The 24,875-nt window shown below is 33.9% G+C and overlaps 1 protein-coding gene across 2 annotated transcripts in view; it reads left to right on the plus strand.

Moving 5' to 3' along the window:
- The window catches only part of CDH19 (cadherin 19), a 111,732-nt gene that overhangs the window by 35,497 nt on the left and 51,360 nt on the right, over window positions 1-24,875 (plus strand). For both annotated transcript variants that reach the window (XM_044242838.1, XM_044242837.1), the window contains exons 2-5: window positions 4,549-4,850; window positions 8,057-8,351; window positions 22,227-22,346; window positions 23,922-24,086. In XM_044242838.1, coding sequence (XP_044098773.1) covers window positions 4,656-4,850; window positions 8,057-8,351; window positions 22,227-22,346; window positions 23,922-24,086 — 775 coding nt within the window. In that variant the 5' untranslated portion in view covers window positions 4,549-4,655. The remainder of the gene's footprint in view (window positions 1-4,548; window positions 4,851-8,056; window positions 8,352-22,226; window positions 22,347-23,921; window positions 24,087-24,875) is intronic.

Genomic DNA, 24,875 nt, shown 5'->3' on the forward strand with positions numbered 1-24,875 from the left:
GTGTGGACATCCAGTGGCCAAATTAAAATCATTACTAATACGGCAATATATAATGAAGTCCCATACTGATTAATGCGTGGGCATCATATAATGAAGGATATGCCTTTTAGGCAAATCTTCAATACAGCGCTATGTAGTGATTTAGCTTAGAAATAATGAGAAATCACGTTTGGGTAACTTGTGGAAGATGGAAAAATGTGGGATACTAGATTTTTTAAAGTGATATTTTGTCAATGGGTATTTCATCAATTGGAATATGCCTCTTCTCGTTGGGGAATATTTTCACATTCAGGCTCAATTTTGTCAGTGCTTAGCACTGAGCACAATCCTCATTAATCCACAGTCCTCTGCAACTGCCAAAAACAGAGTTCACAGTAGCCAGCCCAGGGATGAAATGGCCCTTGTTCCCCATCCTAGGACATCAAGCAGAGAGTGAATAGGGAAGGCCGTAAAGCCAATGCGGGCTTGAGGAGCTCCTACACAGACGCTCTGACCTTATATTGCTTTAGCTGTAGCACAGAGCTTTTATTTGTGCCAGTAAATATGTAAAATACATGTTTAACGAATGCATATAAATGGGACAGAGAAAGATGTTTTACATTCCACATCTACGGAGAAAGAGTTGGCCCATGGTTTAATGTAAATCTTCGTCTGGAGGTACAGCTTCTTCTCACTTATGTATACGAGCTATATCCATGAGCCTTTCTTTCTGTATTTCCTATTAGTGTTCTGAGAAAGCCATTTAATAGCCTTTATGGATGCTGTCATTCTATGAGGCTGCCAAGTTTCACTTGATTTTTAAAAAGATCGCAAATAGGATTAAGTTTTTCTATTTAACCCATCCACATTTTCCGAGCTACAACTTTTATCTTCTTCCATACAGACACCAAATCCATTGTTCTGACTCATTCTTGCTTTTTTTTTTTTTTTTTTTAACCTCAAGAATCTTTAGAACAGGGGGGAAAATGTGTTCTAAACAGAGATAATAGAAAACATTTTATTATATCTAATTTCAAGACTGGTCCAGACGTTCAAATGCAATTTCTGTATATTTAAATAAGGCGAACTATCAGTGACAAGTGCCATGGACTGCGTTAGACATCTACATGTTTTCCTTCTTCAGTAAGACACAGTGAACACACCATGCCTTTAAGATTAGATTTCCAGTCTTATTTCCACTGGTAAATAACTACGTGCTACTGGACAGGTCACTTAAAATGTCTTGATACAAATTTCTTCATATGTAAACGTAATACATTAGAGAAAGTACAGATTTTGATATTAAAATTATGTGATCCTATTTGAACATAATATATTGATGTATTTTATAATAGTGCATTCAGATATTAATATTATTTTATTTTGTAATTTTGTGTTAATAGCAATGTCACTTAATTTTTATACATTATATATTTTGAAATATATATATTTTCAAGATATGTAAGGAAATGTAGTTCACACTGCATTTTATTTAATATTTATAAATATGCCTAGTTATGAGCAATGAGATTAAATTTAAACAAATCATCATGAGACACAGTATTAGCGTTTTGCCCATATTGAAATATTATGCAAGTTTTCATCCATACATTCACCTGACAGGATTGGAGATGGAGGGTGGAAATGCCACTGCTTGTTTCTCTAGGGCCCATTTCAGACATACTAATTGATAGCATTTTTCCTTATTAGCCCAGACTCTCCCCGAATATTTCTCAGCCTGGCACTGCTGACAGCTGTCAACACTCTTCAATCAGAAGTGGACGATTATTTGAAACATTTTGCCTTACCCTGAAATGTATGACCATTATAGACAATTTGGGATCTAGAAAAGTATAAACAAAGCCATAATATTTCATAGTTCAGGAATAGCTACTGCTACCATTTCATTCTTATATCTTTATATTAAGAGGTTCAAATAAAAGGGTCTCCTATATGTTTTATCACTTAGGATTATAAAGTAATGATAGTTTAACATTTAATTTTAAATTTAATTGCAAAATATTTCAATCATGTACTTTATCTGAAAAAAAAATCTAACATATGGTAGAAAAATCACCCAGATTTAATGAGTGTTATTATTTGACATATTTACTTGAGATTGTTTAGAGGGAGAAAAATGAGACATATTTCTAAACTTTAATCTTTAAACTAATTTCTCTTCCTACTTAGCATGGTAATTACCATAATAAATACTGTGTATCACTTTTGTTGTTCTAGACTTCCTTTACACAATTTATGTATGACAACAGTCTCATATGGCATCATCTTGTAATTTTAAAACACTTTGTAATTGGTATCATATAGTACTGTGATTTAAACTTTATTTTTCTATATATATATATTTCTGTTTAACCCAATTTATATTTGCTTCACAGTGGAAAAATTTGAGAATATCTCTAGATATAAAGCAGTAAAAAAAAGCTGTTAGTTTATATATTCAACTAATTTTTAAATACAGTAGATTTGGCCAAACTATTCCTCAAAATGGCTGTCCAGTTTTTCAGTTTCATCAGCACCATATAGGGGTTCTGTTTGTGTGTGTGTGTGTGTGTGTGTGAGTTCTCATTAGTAGCATCACTAAATTAAATTATTTAGTGGTTTTTGTACACCATATGGATTTTAAAAATACTAAATAAATTGTTATTTTTGTTGTTGTTTTAATTTATAAATTTTAAACACAAGTGAAGAATAAAATAATAGCTATGCAAATGTTCATGACCCAATTTCAAGAATTAATTATCAAGCCTTTGCCTCAATGATTTTACCTGAGCTCCTACTATTTCTGAAATGTTTTTAAAAAAGTTCTAGACACCAAAATGTTTCAGTATACATGATCAAAAGTAGGTTTATTTTTAACCACAAAGAAACTTCTATAACTAACAAAATCCACAATATTTTCTGTCATCTCAAGGTACTGAATTATCATATTGGATTGCCACAAATTCATAAAAAATGTAAACCTAAAAATATGTTTGTACAAATTAAGTTCTAAGCAATGTCTTTATTTTACATTTGTTCTTGTGTGTTTTAAATAACTTTTAATCTAAAACAGTATCTTCCCTAAAACCTCTCACTTTTCTCCGAGATGAATGAAAATATCATAATATAAAATTGATATAAATGCATCTTCCCAACATTGTAATTTACACTTCACACCACTGTTAGTGATTTTTTTTATATTTATACAAAATAACTTCCTCATTAAGAAACTGAACTTATTCTGAATATTTTCATTATTTACTGGCTATCAAAAGGTATATTTTAGCAATTTCTAAACAACAAACATTTAAGTTTCAGATATTCAACTCTTAAGAATGAAATTCATCTTTAATTTTCACCTCAGTTGAATTTCTTCATGGCCTTCATTAAGAAAATATATAACAAAGAAAACATCTGCTTGAAGGAACTCAGAGGCACCACAAAATCCCCATTTATGACAACCTGTTCTTTCTTAATTAGGTGTTTTTTAAGGACTTTTTCTAACAAGAATCAGAGAACTAAAATATCTCTCGGTGGTTGTTCAAAAATGTGTGGAGAAGATTCAAAGTGAGATCATAAAGAAAACTCCTAACAGACACAGGGACTCTGGCTTTTCTGTTGATCATGTAGTATTAAACTACATACCTGACAAAATTATTTGTCTTCGTGAGTCTCAAACAAACAAATCCAATTTGGTTATATGGAAGTGCTTTGTCAATGTGGTAAATGCAAAGCTATTCAATTTTCTTTAAGGGTGAGAATTACCAGTCATTTCAAAGGAGTTGGTATAATAAGTATCAGTTAAATGGAAAGTTTTACATGTAAAATTCATAGTTGAAGTTTCTTTTTTAGTATTTTGATAATAGAGGCTATCTTTTATCTCTGTCATCTATGTTATAAACAGCCATATTTACCCTGGCACTATATTTTGTATTTATTTTCTAAAAATAACAATCTCTTTGTTAAGATGAAAAACGTTTCTTTTCGTATCTTTCATAATGTAAAATGGCAAATATCTTGCATGGGTTTTCTATTCACAGAGTGTTTTATAACATCAATATAACTGATTATTAAATCCCCCAGATTTCAAACTGAATTGTCATTTTGTTTATCTAATACTGTAACTTGGGAAATTGGATTAGGAAACTTACTGCTATTTAGAAAAAGGAGAAAGATCACATTTTTTCCCCTGGCTCGACTGTTGAGTTTTACCGAGATAGAATAGAAGATGTAAGCAGGTTAAATTAAACCAAAAACATCTATCTCAGTGTCACCTGTGAATCAATGAGATTGCCAGACCAACTCTTCAGCCTTCAGGCAGATTTATGGCTATAGCTTAAAATGGACGATGCTTGAGCAGAAGTTTTTAATTATACCATTCAAATTATTGCTGAGCTATAACCAAATATATATAACAAACATATAACAAAATATAACCAGCTTAGAAGATAAATTATGTGTGTATTGTTGTTTTGTTTTTATGAATGCAGAAGTTGTACCCTTACTGTAGCAATCATGTGAGAAAGTGTTATTTTTTTATTTAAATTTTGTTTGTTTCTTGTTCCTTAGGAATATGAAAGAAACCTAAGACTTAAAAAGATTATAAAGGAACATACGGTTTTTGTTTGCAACTACTCTTTCCTCCAAACAACACCGGTTGGAATCCAAAGAGCAGAATGAATTGTTGCTTCTTGCTACCTTTTATCTTGGGAATTCCTCTCATATGGCCTTGCTTTACAGCAACAGAAATCTCTACAACGGAGGAAGTTGAGCACCCCATGGGTTCTCACTTCCGAGTGAAGCGTGGTTGGATGTGGAACCAGTTTTTTGTACCAGAGGAAAGGAACGAGACTAATTATCACATCGGCCAGGTACTGGTTTTGTGAAAGTGTTACAGGAAATAACATTAAGAACTCTAAATGGATGGGTTGAGGAAGTTTTAAGTCACTTGGTAATTCTACATTTTCTCTGTGGAACCCTTAGAAAGCTTCAGACATCAGCCTAATTAATTGTTTCAGATTTTCAAGCACCTAAAATATTTGCAAAACTTGAGGAAGAAGAAAAGCTCTGACTTTCAAATTTTACTTTTGTCTCCCTTATGAAAATACTGCCCTCATTTATCAACATCTGGAAATTTGATGGTGTTATTTTTGGTAATGGATCAAAGCAACCACACTGAGAATAATAACGTTTACCAACAGCATTTAGTCTGATATTCTATTATGCTCAGTAGGTGTTGATTTACCCATCATTAATTTTTCATGAAGCAGATTAATGCCAAACCCTTTTACAGCTAAGTAGCTTCAAGCGCCTACACACTTCATTTGATTATGAAGTATAAAGAGTAATTATTTTTTCTTTTTTGTAAGAATATATATATTTTTAAAATTTCCCTAATGAGATAGAACATTCCCTATTTATGTTTTTGGTTTTTATTATTATTCAATTTACTTAAAACAGAGGTAATTACAATACCGTGTCCTCTTCTGTAAGGATCTTTCTCTAGATGAATGAACTGAAATAAGTTTAACCGCTAATTAACTGGCACTAAAATTTAATTGGGCCCAAAGGGTGAAGCACTCAAAATTCATTAACTCCCTTTTCCTAGCCCTTTCAGGAGAGCTGCAGCGTTAGCGTGATGTCCAGATTCCAAAGGAGTTCATCTGTCCCATCCAGCAAATGTACATGTGTATAGTCAACCGAAGGCTCAGGTTAGGATCTTAGGCAAACAGAATTCAAACATTTGTGTTATGTGTGTGTGCCTGCTTTGAGGCAATTTCACATATTTTTATTCTCGAAGATGACTGCAGGTAAATCAGAGGCAGGATGGCAAAGATGAGGTCCTTGGTTAAGCGTGTGCTAGTTAACTGAGTCTCTGTAGCCACATTCACAGTGAACTCCACAGAGCCCCGTATGCTCTCCCATCAATGAGCCGGGTGACAGACTAACAGAGGCTGGTGACTTTTAGTGAATAAGGCTCTACAGGGAAGTGCATCAGTACAATCAGAGCAGAGACTAGCTCCCTGGCTGACTGTCACATTTTCTAGTTTTTGTTTTCGTGCTCCAGGCACATCTCCTGTTGCCTGCTTTCACATCGTGATTGATTTTGCCTATTTTTTTCATTCTGTGAAAATACTTACAAAAGTATCCTAACAGATGTTTTCGCCTAAAACAATGTCATTAGTCTTAAATAACATACAGATAACTGGTTTAAAAGACAGTAATAATGAATATTTAGGTGCTGTAGTTAAAGAGCTGGTAAAAATAAAATGTAGCTGATGTGTCCAGATGACTTTCTTTTTGAACTATTTGTTAACAGGGATTAAGTTTGGAAAGCACAATTAAGTAAAAAATTAAAGGCATATTGATTTGCCAAACCAATAGTAACTGCCTAATTGAAAAAAATATTTTTGAATAGAAATACAGAAAATATCATAATATGGAATTCATGAAATTAAAATGTGTTTAACTTGTGTATTTTGTGACATTAAGAGGCTGATGTTTAAAAATATAAGTAAATATATATCTCTTAAAAAGATCAGGCTTACTGATCCATGAAAATTATACTGTGCATATATACTTGGAATACATTTATTCATTACCTAATTTGATTTATCATCTCATTCTAATACTTAATAAAACTTTCAAACTGTATCAAAATGATATTTGAAAAACATAGCCATCCTTTACTTTCATTTGATATACTTGTTGGAAAGGACATTTGTTTCCCTCAGTTTCTTATTAGTAAGTCATGGAAACTTCTGTTTTATCTTATGAGTAATGAAGAGCTATCAGATGAAAAGAGCTATAACTTTATTATCTCTTTATTATTATTCCCAATCTGTTTCTTTCAATAAATAGTAGTGTTATTCAACATGTTATTAAAATTATTAAAATTCATTGTTTTAGATATCTTCAGATATTCTACCCAGTCACAGAGGAATATATTAATTAGTCCATTGTACCTTGAGCTATCAGAAAAGTTATGAATTGGTTTAAAATTTTATTTCTTTGGTTAGCTTTGTAAATTTTCAGGGAAGCTCTTACTTCGAAGAAGGACATATTCATAAATGATGAATCAACTATGGATTCACAATAATTAAGGGATTATGGCATACTTCTTCTCTTTATGTAAAAATAATTTAGGTATGAGAACCCAACCAATGTTGCCTATATCATAATAACCCTTATTTTTATATATAAAATTCAAAATTCCATTAACACTATGAATGAACAAATTTACTTTGCCTTTAAAAAATAAAAATAATGAGGGCACAAGAAGAAAAGATGCATTTGAGGACTGAGTTGAATTTGTTGCAAAGCAATAGATCTAATTCAGAACAGTGGAAGCTCTGGGGTCAGACAGACCTGTTGTCTAAATCATAAACCAATATAAAAACCATGACTCTGCGAAAGTTTGAAAAATTTTCAGTCTCTCTTTCTCTATATAAATAATTGTATCAATAATATATAGCACACGATGTTATGAGGGTTTATTGGGAAATCATATATAAAGCAACTTGTAGATTTTATGTTATGTTATAAATGCCAACAAGGAAGGGTAAGGCTCTCATTATCTTCTCAACATGCTTTCTTATTTTCCTGGTAATATTTTCAGTGTTTCCTATGTGTTTTTAGCCTAGAGATAAAACATAACTGTTCAAATTTACCTAGATTATTATCTTCCTATCTGTCTCTACATCCCAATCTAATATAAATATTTGAGAGTACGGTTTTAGTAACCAAGAATATAGTCATAGAGTAAACTTGAACCAATTTTGTTGTGCAGAATTTATGGAAGGTACTTTGTTTTCCAATTACTATAGTTTCTAATTAGAATAATCTATTTAGAGTAATGAAATCTATGTAGTGATTTACATTGAAATTTCAGACTTCTCTGACTGATGATAGAATTTAATCTTAAAATTAGTATTTCACCTGATTTAATATACCGTGGAAATTACATGGAGTTATTAACTTGGGGAAGAATTAACAGACATGAAAATAAAATCATTAAAATTGATTTGTCCGTTTAAACCTGTCTTGGAAACTAAATTATCCCTCTTTGCACTTGCAGCTAAGATCTGATTTAGACAATGGAAACAACTCTTTCCAGTACAAGCTTTTGGGAGCTGGAGCTGGAAGTATTTTTGTCATTGATGAGAGAACAGGTGACATATATGCCGTCCAGAAGCTTGATAGAGAGGAACGATCCCTCTACACTCTAAGAGCCCAGGTAATAGACAGCACTACCGGAAGGGCTGTGGAACCCGAGTCTGAGTTTGTCATCAGAGTTTCGGATATCAATGACAATGAACCCAAATTCCTAGATGAACCTTATGAGGCCATTGTACCAGAGATGTCTCCAGAAGGTATTGCATATTAAATTTACATCAAAGATATATTAACAATGACAACAGATTTAAAATCTTGAGCTCATGTTTTTGGAAGTGAATTATTTAAAGTTCAACACTTGTACTTCCTTCTACAAACATATTAAGTAAAATATTTTTTAAAAATTAGATGATTATTTAAATTTTGTAAACAATAGTACTGTATATTAATACATTATTTGTCTTCTTAAAATATCTCATTCCTCAAGGCAATAGAAAAAAGGGTTAAACATGTACATTTTAGGGATGCCTGGGTGCCTCAGTTGGTTAAGTGTTTGCCTTCAGCTCAGGTCATGATCTCAGGGTGCTGGGATTGAGTCCCGCTTTGGGCTCCCTGCTCAGTGGGGAGCCTGCTTCTCCTTCTCTCTCTCTGCCTGACACCCCCGCCCCCCGCTCATGTTGTCTCTCCTCTCCCTCTGTCCTCTCTCTCTGACAGATCAATCTTTTTAAAAAATGTATGTTTTAGTGATTTATAAAATTCTTTAGCTTATTCACTTATTAGTTTCTCCATTATAAAAATGCATTTTCCAAAACAGGATATAATCTTGTATCTTAAAAACACATAAGATCATCCTGAAAAATATGATATTTAAGTAGTAGAAGACCAATTTTTAAGACACAAAGACTCTGCATCGAAATCATGGAACATAAAGACTAAAAACAAAGTGGTTGAACACTTCTGTGCAACTGTATTTATCTTCAAAGTTCCTTTCAATTCCAATGTTACTTTTATAAATATTTTAATTATATTGCATATAGAAGCAAGTGCTTTCCATAAGCTATAAGAACTGAAGGCATTGAAAATCAGAAATGTCTTTCTAATAGAGAGGAAATTATGGTGTGGCTATGCAAAATTTATTCACTCACTGAGTCAGAAAATTTTGATAGCTCAATATATATTAAAATTAAGTTAATAAAATTTACTTAAGTGTGATAAATTCTGTTCCATATGGCCATTTTAAATTATGCTAACATACATCAAAATTTCTTTGCCTAAACATTTGATTTATTAGCCACCAAATCTAAGATGTATATTCCGTTGTATATTTTCCTGATTCTTGTTTTTTAATATTCTAGGAAACAATTTATTTTTTAAATTTTTTTTATTAACATACAATGTATTATTTGTGCCAGAGGTTCCAGGAAGCAATTTAAAGACTTCTTTCTACATGTGTTCAGAACATAGGTCTTTATAGCATAAACAATTTCGACTGTGAATATGTATCATGACCAATAACCATTAGATGTAAATGACACATTTTTATTGTTCTATTTGGTAGCTAAGCAGTGAAACATTTCTTCTTTCCACTCCATCCTCCTCCTCCTCATTGACTTCCTCCTCCTACTCCTCTTTTTTCTTAAATAGCATACATTATGGACCTAACATTTACTAGAATATTTTTTGAAATGTAATTTTGGAGGTAACTGCTTGTATGAAACCTATGTTTTAGTTATACCACACAAGCAGTAACTATTTTTAAATAAGGTGATATTTGATACTGTGTGTATGAAAGTGTTAATTTTGGGTAAGGTATGATGTTAATTGACTGGAGGAAGTGGGACATTTTAGATGATATTTGAAGTTGTTTACAAAGAGTCCAATCATGTCATGTTCTAGGAAAATGTTCCCATACAGTATGAAGAGGATTGCATATATTAATTATTAATATGGGAGTTATTGTCAAATAGCAAGCATTTAGGCATGGCCATGGATGAGATGCCTTGGCAGAGAATGTATGTAGAAAAGAGAAAAGCGTACAGGATGAGTTGACTGTTAAGCAAAAGGGGATTGACTTGTAATTTAGAATGATTGAGATTGACCAGTGATGTAGGAAAAATAGAAAGACATGAAAATAGATGTTGCAAAGGAAGAGGTCTGCCAGCTATGTGGAATGCTGCTGTGAGGTTGAATTAAATGAAGAAAGTATAGTGATTTTGATTTGGCAAGTTGAAGGCTCCTAGTGATTTTGGTGAGAGAAATTCAGTTGAATTAATGGGACTGCAGTATTTTGGAGATTATTCTATTGCATGAATGGATGGAGAAGAGGAGGTTACAGTGAATTTAGCCAACTTTAACAGATATTATACTACAGAGAGAAAATAGACATGTGGACACTAGGTAGAGAGAGATAAAGGTAAATAGGATTTTTTTTTATCATTATTATTTAAGCATTTACTAGGATGGGAATTTTAAAAGCACAGTTATATACTATAGGCAATGATCCAAAAGAAGAGGATTTTTGAAGAAAATCAGGGGGCTATAACTGATGGAAAACTATTCTTGAGAAGGAAAAGACCCATGGAATCTAGAGCAATAATAGAGGAGACAGATTCAGGTTAAGTTAACACTTTGGTTGATAAGAAACCAGTTAATAAGTGCTTGTTTCTATCCATTAGATGTGAGACAAAGGCTCTAATTGAGAGCAAAGGGGTGGGATTTTTGATAGGAGGAGGAAGTACTCTATTATGAGATACTCTACTATGTAGAGTTGGAGAGTGGATCCACAAGGAGATTGCAGTATGTGCAACACAGTCTTTGCATCATGGCATCAGTGTGGCCACAAGACTGTGGTTGATTCAGCAGACATCACAAAACCTTGGTTTGTTCTGTATGGTATTTGACTAGCACAGATCTCTTTGCTGTGCAATTCAAGGTTCATGCATATATCAACCTAGTTAATCTGTGTACTTGTGGGAGTGCCAGTCTGGGTTCAGGCATTTTATGGAATCATACTAAAATCAATAAGCACTTTTTATTCCTTTCTGTGCAAGCTAAGTGGCCAAGAGAACAATAGTCAGCTATTGTCAGAAATGTTATTTTATATGGAGATAGAGGAATATCCCATTGTTCTGTCAACTGAGTGTAGATGGTTCCCCCCTGAAGCATTCCTTGAATTATTAGCTTTGCTTTGAAGAAATCAATCAATATTATATGTGATTTTTCTGTTTTCCTCAATCTCAATATTTAAATAATGAATAATATGAATTATTTTACTTGAACATATACTTAATTCTTCATGTTCTTTCCATATGAATGTCATTTTATAGTTTCTTGAATGTTAATCTTGCTTCCAAACACCCTACCCACCATTCTTATCCTTTACAAAGCAACAGATGCAAACATTTTATTCTCTGTTGTCTTAAATATTGTGTGTTGTATTATAGTCAACTACCAGTTATTATATTTGAATCTGTACTTTGCATGTAGAATTTGGTAGAGTACTGAAAGGAATCTCCATTTGAGGATGTCATCAGAAGAGAAAGCCAAGAAAACTACAAACTACTTGTTGCTTATTAAACACATATTTATTTATAGTGGGTTTTACTGATCAGATTTATATTTAAAATGCAATTACTTCTAATACTAGAACTACCAAATAGAATTGAGATAAAACATTGTCTTTCCACTCGTTAGTCTGGAATTACAAAATTATTATCTCTCTCCCACACAAAAATATAAGGTCTAATAGGCTAGGAGTCACACAGGACCTGAAGTTTTTGATGACTGGGTTAAAAAAATGAGTGCATGAATGGGTAAAAAGCTACATAAGGTTTATGTATAAACCTTATAAACATAAGATTTATTTTTAAATGAGGTTTGGGAGATGAACAGAGGATATTGGTGGTTATAAAATCCAGGGCGGCTTTATGGGAGTCCGTTGAGCACACAGTTGACCTAAAGTGCTGCAGATAGTCTCTGAACAGTGATTCCTCAATTGTAAAATTTCCCAGTGCAGAACTTCTAGAAACATTTAAATTTCCAGAAATATATAACCCACTGAGCCTGAATCGTGAAGAAACAGAAAATCAGAGCAGACAGATTACTAGTAGGAGTGACTCAGTAACTAAAAACATCCCAACGAATAAAAGTCCAGGACCGATTGGCTTCACTGGTAAGTTCTACCAAAGATTTAATAGAAGGATTAATATCAATCCTTCTCAAACTCTTCCAAAAATTTGAAGAGGATGGAACACTCCCAAAGTTAATTTTACAAAGTTAGCATTACCCTGATACCAAAACCAGATAAGGACACCACAAGAAAACTATGGGTCAGTATCTCTAGTGAACACAGATTCAAAAATTGTCAACAAAATTTTAGCAAGCCCAATTCAACAGCACATTAAAAAGATCATATACCTTGATCAGGTGGGACTCAGCTCCAGGATGCAAGGATGGTTCAACAGAAGCAAATCAAACATGATAGACGACTTTAGTCAAATAAAGTTTAAAGATCATATAATAATAACATTACTGTATTACATATTGGAAAGTTACTAAAATAGTAGATCTTAACTGTTCTCACCACAAGATAAAATTGTAATTATATGAGGTGATGGGGGTATTAACTAACCTTATTGTGGTAATCATTTCTCAATATATTTGTATCAACCATCATGTTGTATACCTTGAACTTACACAATGTTGCATATCAATTGTATCTCAGTAAAGCTTGAAGAAAAAGAAATTCACTTTAATAGTATTTACCATCAAAATAATATGTCACCTGTTATAAAAGAAGAGATTGAATTTGATTTATGTAAAGTATATGTAAATTTAGATGTCACTTTTTGAATTCATAAATTTAGTAAGCATCAACCCTTAGCAGAGATTTATCTGAAATATAAAAATCCTTATTTCTTAAAATACATAAAATTTGAAAATTATATTCTTTGAAACTTCTGTGTTTGGAGATATGACTTGAATGTGACTGAGTTTGGGATGGATTGCTCTTTGTATTTTCTCTGAACATATTGTTTGCTTTCTTAAACACAGTCCATCTGTCTGACATAGATTCTCTCACATTATGAAAAGTAGAGGTGTCAAAAATACAACAGAAGAATAAGAATGACCTAATTTTCAGGTGATGGTAGACAGAAAAAACAAAAAAAAAATTGAAAAATATTTTGCACGTTTAAGATGACAAGTGGGAAAATATCATCTGTTTCTTGAGTTTTGCTTGGAGGTTCTAGGTTGTAAAATAATTGAATATCAAATATAAACACCGGAGAGATGTGCTAATCGGTCCCTGTAAATAAATAATGATCCTCACTAATAAAATAAGTGCCTGGTGTGAAAGGATGAGCAGATCCACAGATTAAAACCTTATTTCTGTCATGAATTTTATTGCATAAAATTATAATTTACTAAATTACCTAATATATATACATATATATATATGTTTTTTAAGATTTTATTTATTTATTTGACAGACAGAGATCACAAGCAGGCAGAGAGGCAGTGTGGGGGGAGGGTGGGAAGCAGGCTCCCTGCTGAGCAAAGAGCCCGATGCGGGGCTTGATCCCAGGATCCTGGGATCATGACCTGAGCTGAAGGCAGAGACTTTAACCCACTGAAATTATCCAATATTTTATATCTGTTTTAATGTTACAAAAATCACAGACACAGAGTGTAGGTCAAAATAATATTTAATTTGGGCTTCTTTAAACTTGACCATTACACAATTCAACATCCTTTCAATAAATTTGCTTCAGCGTAGTCAAAACATACTTGTACTAAAACTGCATGTAAAAATAGCTAGCCTATTCACAATTTATATCTTCATTCTAAGAAAAGCCTGTTTAATATTTTTACCACTGAACTTAACACACAAAAAGTTACACACTAAAATAAATGAGTCATTTTGAAATCTACAGTTTAGATCTTGGCATTCAAACATATATTAAACTAGGACACACTATTTATTTAGTATTCTATAATGAGTGGAAACTTTACATACAAAATGTCCTTGTCACAGGTTGCTGACTTCTCTATTGCCCGCAGGATATCTAAATTAGTCTGCATATCAAAATTTATCACTATTTTACATTTTTATGGATATCTCCCATAATCACTAGAAAGAAGATAAAGCATTCAGTGTGAAATATGAGATATCATTTAATAAAGTTTTGTTACTAATATTAAACTTAACATTTAAGTGAGAATCATTCAGTCTTCTGTAATACTTGTGGTTAATACTAAAATCCATTTATAAATCAATATTGATGGAATTACACTATTCTTACATTAGATTTTACTTTTCATGGGAGAATATGTCTAATGTGTGGGGAAATCATATTCATGCTGTCAGTAATGCTTTTGAGCTTTAAAAATTTCATGTTGTTTTGTAAGTTTTAGCACTTATTAACAATGCCACAGAAAGCATAGTTTATATGTAATTTCTCATATCCAATAAATATTTTATCTCATATTAATATACCATTATCTTATAATGATTTTATAGCTTGTGTCAAAACAAATAAAGTATATTGGCAAACTGCAGTTCCCAGTTCCCATAGTTTGGGCTACTAAACTATGATTTTCCTCTCAAGAATTTGTACAAGTTTACATCGTGTGTAACCTACATAATAATAAGTTTTCACCATATAGTATTGCTGACAAAAATGGGTAAAGTCAAATATTGTCTTAAACTTTTCATAAAGTCCTTTTACAAAAACTAGCTTTAAAAATTTCAGAATCTAACTAAAAGACAAAACTGATTTGAAATTTCCGTTTATGTAAGTCTCAGCAGTAATATAGCAAACAATATCAACCATCAATGTAATAATAGAACCCAGAATTATAGCATTAGATACTACATTTGTATGTTTATTATCGGAACAAGTAAACTGAGAAATTCCTCTTATGAAAACATGTTTCTGAGGGACCCCGGACTGGCTCAGTCAGTTAAGCGTGCAACTCTTGATCTTTGTGAGTTTGAGCCCTGTCTTGGGAGTAGACATTACTTTAAAATAAAATCTTAAAAAAAAAAACATGATTCTGAGAGAATTTTTTGTGGTTAAACTTTTGTTCATTGCTAGAATAGATACAAATTGACTTAAGACGATCTTTAGACTATAAGGGTCTAATCATATGGTCTCTTTTCATTGCGACGCAATACAGCTGTCTCTGATCAAGCTACAATGACTCAACTCTGAGACACATGCTGACTTTGGAACCCTTCGGTCACCAAAAGGCAGTCTAGCAGCAGACGCCCTATTTTGGGTATTCTCCCTAGCAACTGACTTTTTAGTAGATACAGCAGATAAAAAGAGTGTCCACTTCAGGTAGGATGGCCTGTTGCTAAGGATGCTAGATTGTCCTTGAAAGACAAGAGACTTGGCTAATACAGTAACAGCATGTCCTGTGTGTTCTAAACACGCCCAGGGCAACTGCCAAAGGAGTCTGGGGCCACCCAGTGGAGTTTCCAGTTGTTGACAGGTTCGCAAATTGATTATATTGGTCCCTTCCCTCGGAGTGAGAATTTTAAACATGCCTGGTTTTGTGTGGAAACGTGCTTTCCCTTGTCATTATGTGAACCAGACTGTCACTACTAGGAAATGAGGGAAACTGAGCGCTGTGTATGGATAGATTGTGATCAGGGGTCTCACTTCAAAGGTCATAATATGCAAGACCAGAAAAAGAACATGATTTGGAATGGAGGTTCTGTCTCCTGCATAATGCACAAAAAGCAGGCTTGGTAAAAAGAAAAAAAAAAAAAAGAAGAAGAAATATAAAGCAGGAGATTAAATTACTAACAACTACAACCACCTTGGCCAAGTGGGCTAAAGTACTGTCCCAGGCTTTCATAGATTTGAATGACCAACCAGTAGGGAGTGTTGCTCCATATGCCCATCTGGGGACCCCTGCTGAGGCACCACTACCCTAAAGGTATAGAAGCCAGAGGAAACCACCATTGCCCCCAATTCTGCACTTCAAATTAACATACTACACTTCTGAGAACACCAAGCCTCAACACGCCTGGGAAAAGTTATTTACCGGAATTTGCAATGAGATGCCCCCCCAGGATGAGTGAGTTACTTCGCACCTCTGGGTGAGTGGAAACTATTTACTTCTCACTGGGATCCTGTTGTCCTGCTGTAACTGGACCTGTTGAAACAGACTATCCCTGGAATAGAACACTGTCCATTAAAAGAAAGAAGAAGAGAAAGAAAGAAAAAGAGTGAGGAAGGAAGGAAGGAAAGAAGGAAGGAAGGGGAAGGAAGGAAGGAGCTTTGGGATCTGCTCTGCAATAGGTCACCCCCAGATTGTCTCCTTACTCCTGATAGTGCTTCCTTTCCCCAGCAAACACGTGGTATGCACAGCCAGGTCAAGTTCCTAAAGTTGCCGACCTCCCTCTCCTCAAGGCCAGGTGGGCATATTGTTTCTTGCAAGTTTAATCATTTGGCTGCTTTGTTTGTTCCTCCCATTGGCCTTGACACAGAAGCCCTTACATTCACCCAGCGAGACTTGAATGATAGCAACCAAAGTCTGCCCCCAATTGAACGCTGACATGTCTCTGATGATAAAAGCTGCCCTCTAAAGTAAAACAGCCTTGGACACTTAGAGCCTCGCAAGGAGGTGCCTGTGACATTATTCAAACAAATGTTCTATGTTCATACCTCATGAATCTGTTAGTGTGTCATCTTTCTTAAATCACATAAAGATACAAGTGATCTGACCCCCTGCTTAGGGGACTTAGCAAATGAGTGTTACAGATCACAGAATTCTTGGTGCAAACAGTTGTCTCTGATTGGGGAATTATTCTTAATCTGTATTTTTCTTGTATATGTCAGTATTACCTGCTTTCAGGGCAGCCTGATAGCTGACAAAGGAGCTACCTCTGTTTTAATGAAGCCCCTTGCTGCTGGCTCAGGCCACATCATGGAACAGAGGAAGCATGTAAGATTGTAAGAACAGGTCACGAGGTTGTGGACGTTGGGGGTGGTCATTGAGAGGATGTGACTGCCAGTTGACCTGTGTGCTGGGCCTCAGAAATCAGAGGCTCCTCAGCCCCTCCCCTGTCCTTGGAATATGGGTTTCACTCTCAGAAGTTGCCCCACACATCCAGATCTGAGATGGAGATGTAGTGTTGAGTCAGGAAGGTATTATTAACAGAAGCTACATGAGGTTCTGGAACTTTCAAGCCTTGGTGGGCAGATCCAGAAAACTGCTCGTCTTACACCCAAATCAAGCCTCATAATAAGTTCTCTTGCACAATACAACTACTACCTACCAATTTAGAATGGTCTGCCTCTTTCTTTGGTTTCCTCCTGCCCTCCTTGGGAGGGGCCGATTTCAGATTACAGCCGAGAAAATTAGGAAGATTTTGTGACAAATAGTGATCAGATCTCCAGTTTCACCTAGGACAGCCCTGCTTAATCCTATTTTGGGGGGGTATTTTGTCAAGAAAGCATTTGGTCCTGATTTTTTTATTTTTAAAAAAATATTATTAGTAGGTGCATTATAGTAAGCCAGAGTGAATTTGGGGGACATCTACTTCATACTCGTGGCTCTTCCATGAGGTGTGAGAAGTAGCCTATGAGACATACGGGCATTGAATTAAATGTCTCCTTTTAAGACATGATTAAATCTATAAGAGAGCTAGTGATAACCCAGGGCACTGTTCATAAAAACAAAATTAAACTAAAAAACTGACTAAATAATGAAACTATATGTGAAAAATATCTATCCGGTGATATAGTTAATGTTAATTTATATAAAGTATTTTCATTAATGTACATATGTATCACTTGTCCTTTAGAAATAACTTTATTACTAACATAATTAAAGAAACTTTCATTTTTGACCCACTAATGTGGCTAAACCAACTTTGTCTGTTTTAGTGAGAGCACAATAAAATGCTGATGAAATGAATGAAGAGGCTAAGCAGATTGGTTCATATGTGAGGCATGTACCATGCTTCATACACTGAGTAAATGCACCAGTAAGCATAAGACTCTACTGAATGGCATTTCAGTAGAGTAAGAGCCACCAATCCAGGATGGGAAAAAGGAACAAACGAGTATGTCTAATTAACAACAACAGGGATTTGGGCATTGAGACGAATATCAGGTTATCAATCACCCGATCCTGATTAAGAAGTTTGGCATTTGTCTTTTTTCCCTGATGTTATATAAAAAATTTCGTATTTCGTTACTCTGTTATATTTGTGTTGTTACCTTTCACGTGTATATCTGTAATTTATTTATTTTTTATTTATCTTTTAAAAGAGTATTTATTTATTTATTTATTTGACAAGCAGAGGTCACAAGTAGGCAGAGAGGCAGTAGAGAGAGGGGGAAGCAGGCTCTCCGCCGAGCAAAAAGCCCGATGCGGTGCTTGATCCCAGGACCCTGAGATCGTGACCTGAGCCAAAGGCAGAGGCTTAGCCCACTGAGCCACCCAGGCGCCCCTCTATAATTTATTTTAAACCAATTTTTGCAAAAGGTGTGAAGCACGTGCCAAATCCTAGGTCAAAAGAGAGATAACCAACAGACAGATGCGTAGATGCAGGGAGATACCCAGTTGAGCCCGCAACATTCACTGAAATGATTCTCCAGTGCTCAGCTGTGCCATCATTGCATAAATGAGTTCTCACCACATGTGTATTCTCCAGGTTCTGAGCCTCTCGGCAGTTTTATTGTATTTTTTTGCTCCAGGGACTGACACTATATTGTCTTCATTGATGTGGTTGTGTCCTAAGCCTTGCTCTTTGTCGGTACAAGTCTTCCAGATGTCGTTCACCAAAATCGTCTTGGCCTGCTTGCTCCTTTGCATTTCCAGGCATATTTCATAATCATCTTTTTAATTTATTCAGGAATACAACTTGCTAGGATTTTGATTAGGATAGCATTTATACTGTGGATCAATTTGTTGATATTTCGATGAAGTCATCCAATTCATAAACCCAGTATTTTTGTTCATTTTTGATCATTAATATCTCTTTAGTTTTTTTGTAGAGATCTTTAATAATTTTTGCTTAGATGTTCCTGGATATTTTTATTTGTTATGTATGTTATGCATTTAATTGAAATATTTTATAAATATGTATTTCTGGTGTACATGAAAATGGAGTTTTGTGCGACCTTGCTAATTTTATTAATTTAATATTCGCCTGTAAACTTTTCTTAGGTATATTCTGCTTGATTTTCTAACTAAAATCCTGTCACCTTTGAATAATTGTTGTAATTTTAAAAAAAAGTTTCTGATATCTGTCTATCTATCTATCCATCTATCCATCCATCATACATGAATCATTGGTCTCTCATCATCATCTTTAATCATTCATTTTGGTATACATGGCATTGCCTCACATTGTCTAAGAGGTTCAATACAATGCTTTAAAACATAGCAGTGACAATAAACTTCTTGCTTTTTAACTACTCCAGAAGGAAAAGTTCTAAATCTTCATAATTAAATATGATTGCTGTCAAAGTTTAAAAAATGTCCCTTATCAGATTTAGAAGGCTGCATTTTTTCCCTAATTTTCTGAGTTTTTACTGAAAATAAAAATAGAATATTTTCAGATCTATTTTATATATCTAATAAGAATTTTTGCTTTACATTTTTCTTTTTTAAGCCATTAATGCCACAAATTATGTTCATTTTCTGATGTTAAAACATCCTTTAATTTTAGTAATCAAAGATTCAAAATGTCTTCTCCGGTGAAAATAAACATTTAAAAATATTTTGACATGTATGCTTGAGATGGGCCTGCATAAATTGTGTTCTTCTGTAGAATAATACCCACAATATTTTATATTAGGTTTTCCATTTAGTAGAGAGCAAGGGAGTGACACATTAGAACAGTGAAGGGGTATGTTCTGCTTAGAAGTAAATGAAGCATCAATTTAAAATGTGCTTGAAAAAATTGGGGGGGAGAAACTCCTAATTTTGTAACTTGTTTTTCTATAAACGAGTATGGGGTGATCTGTGAGTCAGTGCCTTTTCATGATCTTCCTGGTACTCATTTGTAAAGTACTAGGTAAAGAGGTCTAAAGTCTTAATTGTAAGTATTTCTTTTGGTCAAAAACTAATATATAATGATTTTAACTTTTGCTCCTGAAGCTGGAGTAGACAGGTAGTCTAGTTCTGGAATCTAGGGATGGAGCACTCCTATAGAAAGAAATGAAATGGAGACATGGAGAGGAAATGTAGAAAAGTAAATGAATGCGTGCACAGAGGGTAGTTCAAAGAACAACTCTTGCCCAATACAAAGTGATTGAATTGAGAGTCCCTAAGAATCCTTTTCTTGGAGTAACTGTTTACAGTTGCTACAGAAATGCCTTTTATTATTTGCTGATTATTTATTAATTTATTATTTTATTGAGATATATTCAACCTATAATGTTGTGTAAGTTTAAGGTCTACTATATGTTGATTTGGTACATTTATATATTGCAATATATAGTTACCACCTCGTATTAGCTAGCATCTTCAACACTATCTTTTGTGGGGGGGGGTTGGGGGGAGACAAATTAAGATAAACTCTCTTAGTAACTTTGAAATATACAATATAATACTATCGACTGTAATTATCATGCTGTACATAAGCTCTCCAGAACTTACTTATTTTCTAACTAGTTTTCTAGGCTTTGATCAGTATTTACTCAATTGTCCCACCCTAAGCCTCTGTTAACCTCTGTTTCTATGAGCTCAGCTCTATTAGATTGCACATGTAAGTGATCTCTTTGCCTTTCTCTGCCTTACCAGGCCTCGCATACTGCCCTTAAGGTCCATCCGTGTTGTCACAAGTGGAAGTACTGTATTGTAAGACGCTTGAAACTATGGTGTTTATTTACATTTTGTGTGGTTGTACAGTATACAAGTGTTAAGTAACTAACAAAATACTGAAACAAAAGAGCAAATATCACATACGTTTGAGGGCCACGGTAAAAATTTCAACAATTTTGTTAAGAGGAATAGAAGGGCTTCCTCTTAGAGTGTCTCAGTTTATGATTAGCCTGTAATTAAAATATTAATGATGCTAGTTATAAAGAAAAGCACATAGGCTATTTGCTTCTGTGATGCTCATGTTGCCATTCTTACTGACACGGAACATAATCCTTCAATAAATGCAGATTTCCAACAAGACCCATAATGCCATTCCACGTTTACATAAACATGATTAAAAAGCTTAATATTTTTAAATAAATATGTTTAATTTAAGAATGGAATTTAAATGCACAAATACTTACATTGTGTTTTATTGATTGTTACTGAATTTTCATGAGAACACTTTACTTATCAGTATCTGGTAGATTTTGCTTTGTACTTTTAAAAAAAGAATTCTTCGAAGTAAGAAAGAATTTTAGAGATGGGAATTAAACTAGGTAGATAATTATGGCCTCCCTAAACTTGATATTAATTCAAGCACATTTCAATAATTTTTATTAACATTTTATCAACATTCTGTGACTTTTTTGAGTTACAGGTCACAATATGATTTTTAAATTTTTTTTCCAATTTATTTATTTTCAGAAAAACAGTATTCATTATTTTTTCACCACACCCAGTGCTCCATGCAAGCTGTGCTCTCTATAATACCCATCACCTGGTACCCCAACCTCCCACCCCCCCGCCACTTCAAACCCCTCAGATTGTTTTTCAGAGTCCATAGTCTCTCATGGTTCATCTCCCCTTCCAATTTACCCAAAAGCACATACCCTCCCCAATGTCCATAACCCTACCCCCCTTCTCCCAACCCCATATGATTTTTTAAAGTAAACTGCTTCCAATTCCGTTTTGAGTCTTCCACTAATAATACACCTTTGAAAGCTCCTGAATGGTTCTTGTAGTGGATCATTTAATGGTTATATTTCATTATAGCATAGATTTACATGTTTAAAATCTACATTGCATAGCGGAATTAGAACTATTTTGCATGCGGCTATATTATCTTGTTTATACAGAATGATACTAGTTTTATAACTAGTTTATTCTGAATAAGGAGGGCTCGTCTTTCATGTGTATCATCGTCTTGCTTGCTAAGGAGAGAATGCTTTATAGAACTGAATGCATTGTTCCGTAATACCACAGTCTTAATTTCTTGTTACTATTTATATTTTCTTCAGGAACATTAGTCATCCAAGTGACAGCAAATGATGCTGATGATCCTTCAAGTGGCAATAATGCTCGTCTCCTGTACAGTTTACTACAAGGCCAACCATATTTCTCCATTGAACCAACAACAGGTATTTATGAATGAAATAAAGTGTAATTCAACAGGATTCTAAGTAATCAGATGTCAGAAAAAAAATCATCTGCTTATTATAAACATGTTGTACAGTAAACCTGATGTTTCAATAAATAAATGCGTTGTACTTTTAAACATTTAATTCTTTTTAGGCTTTTAGCTGATTTTTCTAACTTTCAGAGTTTGAATTTTCCCCATCTATACCACAAATCATTTGTGTATAAGATATAAAACATATGTAAAGATTATAACAAACCAACTGGAAACAGAAAAAAAACAATTTAAAAATACACTAAAGGCACTTAAAACAATTGACTAAAATTTGATATACGAAAAGCCTGCAAGCATATTAAAAATTATTAACCTCAGCAGTCATCATGGAAATGCAAATTAAAACCACATGAGAAATGCAACACCTTTATACCCAATTCTCTCCAGAGTCAAACGTAGGTAGATTCTAGCAGTGTCTGTTTAATACATTCACCGTTTCCTACAGTGATTCATATGAAAGATTATACTTGTAAAACATTTTAATCCACAATTAAAATGCCATCACAATATGGTCTGCTTCATCCCTTTTTTGTTTTTATAGGTCTCACAATTTTTTAATGAACATTTTTCCCCAGCCTTATTTGAGGACTGGCCATTTTCTGTCTTTCTGTTAGTGTTCCGAAAATCTGTAGGCCAGCGTCCCCTTGTCCTTTGTACCACCCTGAATTTCTCCTAGTTTTCTTTTTTTCAGTGATAATTAATTACTTTTTCAGTAAATCATTTTATAGAAAGTTGATATTTATTACATTTATTATGGTCCATCTTGAGTTTGAAAATATGTGTATATATTTATCTCTATTGGCAGATTATGAATAACTGTTGGTCAAAAACAAACCTTTCTTCACATACCACGACTTAAAATAGACTTTAACATCACAGGTGCACAGTATTTTTTGCATAAATTTGGTGTTGTGATTTACACATTTATTCATAATTAACTTCTTTCAAACTTAAGGGAAAAGTTTTTTGTTTTTTGTTTTTTTAAAGATTATTTATTTATTTATTTGACAGAGCGAGATCACAAGCAGGCAGAGAGGCAGGCAGAGAGAGAGAGAGAGGAAGCAGGCTCCCTGCTGAGCAGAGAGCCTGATGTGGGCCTCGATCCCAGGACCCTGAGATCATGACCTGAGCCGAAGGCAGAGGCTTAACCCACTGAGCCACCCAGGCGCCCAAGGGAAAAGTTAATTGTAGCACACTAATATTATGTTAGAGAAGACAGCAGAAAATAATTTGAGGTAGAAATAAGATATTCCTCTTCCCTACCTGCAGATTATATTAACATGGGTATTTTATTAAGGGTCTGCTAGTATTCTTAGTATCCGATGACTGTTCTAACCTCCAGGCAGAGTTGGTGTTTATTATTATCATTATTATTTTTTCTTCAGGGCAGTGTCTACCGCATGGTAGTGCTTTACAATGTGTCAAAAGAACGATTATATGATTGAATTCTTAGGAATTTAACTAGGTGGATACCATGGTTAATAATGAAATAATAATTGATATTTTTATTGCATTTTTAAAGGAGTCATAAGAATATCTACTAAAATGGATAGAGAACTGCAAGATGAGTATTGGGTAATTATTCAAGCCAAAGATATGATTGGTCTGCCTGGAGCACTGTCTGGAACAACAAGTGTATTAATTAAACTTTCTGATGTGAATGACAATAAACCTATATTTAAGGATCGTAAGTAGAAAACGTCTTGAATTTTCATTATAACATAATTATGCATATGTTAAATATATGCAGATGTCATCGCATATTAGCACTGGAACAGCACTAGAATTATATAAAATAATTTGTTAATTATTCTGTGTGATTATTTTTATTAGTTTAATTATTTATTATTTTATTTTTATTTTTATTATTTTTATTACAAATGAAACAGTAATGTGTTTTCTTTTAATTGCTTCTCTAACAATTTCCACAAGCTTTATGTCTTAAATTATTATCCTAATGAAATGTCACAGGTGTCACCATATTAAGTTCAAGGGGTCTGCAGGGCTGTGTTCCCTTCTCAAGGATCCAGGGGAGAATCCATTTCTTTGGATTTGGTTGTTGGCAAAATTCAGTTCTTTATGTTTGTAGGATTAAAGTCACCGTTTCCTTGATGGCTGTCAGGTGAAGGACACTGTTAGCTCCTTAAGGCGTCTTTCTGATTCTTGTATATAACTCACACACCTGCAACATAGCAAATGTGTCAAATCCTACACATACTGTCATCTCTCTGACCCACACTTTGCCTCTTCTTCACTTTTAAGGACTAATATGATTAGATCAGGTCCACTTGGAGAAACCAATACAATCTTGACATCGCAAGATATGCTAATTAGCAATATGAATTCCATCTGCAACCTTAATTCCCTTTTGTCAGTATGTTCATAGGTTCTGGGGTGTTAGAGCACATATATTTTGGGGATTCATTTTTCTACCTACCACAGTAATGATTTGAAATGATAATACTTTTAAATTTTT

The sequence above is a fragment of the Neovison vison genome, chromosome 3 (genome assembly GCF_020171115.1).
Source record: "Neovison vison isolate M4711 chromosome 3, ASM_NN_V1, whole genome shotgun sequence".
Lineage (NCBI taxonomy): Eukaryota > Metazoa > Chordata > Mammalia > Carnivora > Mustelidae > Neogale > Neogale vison.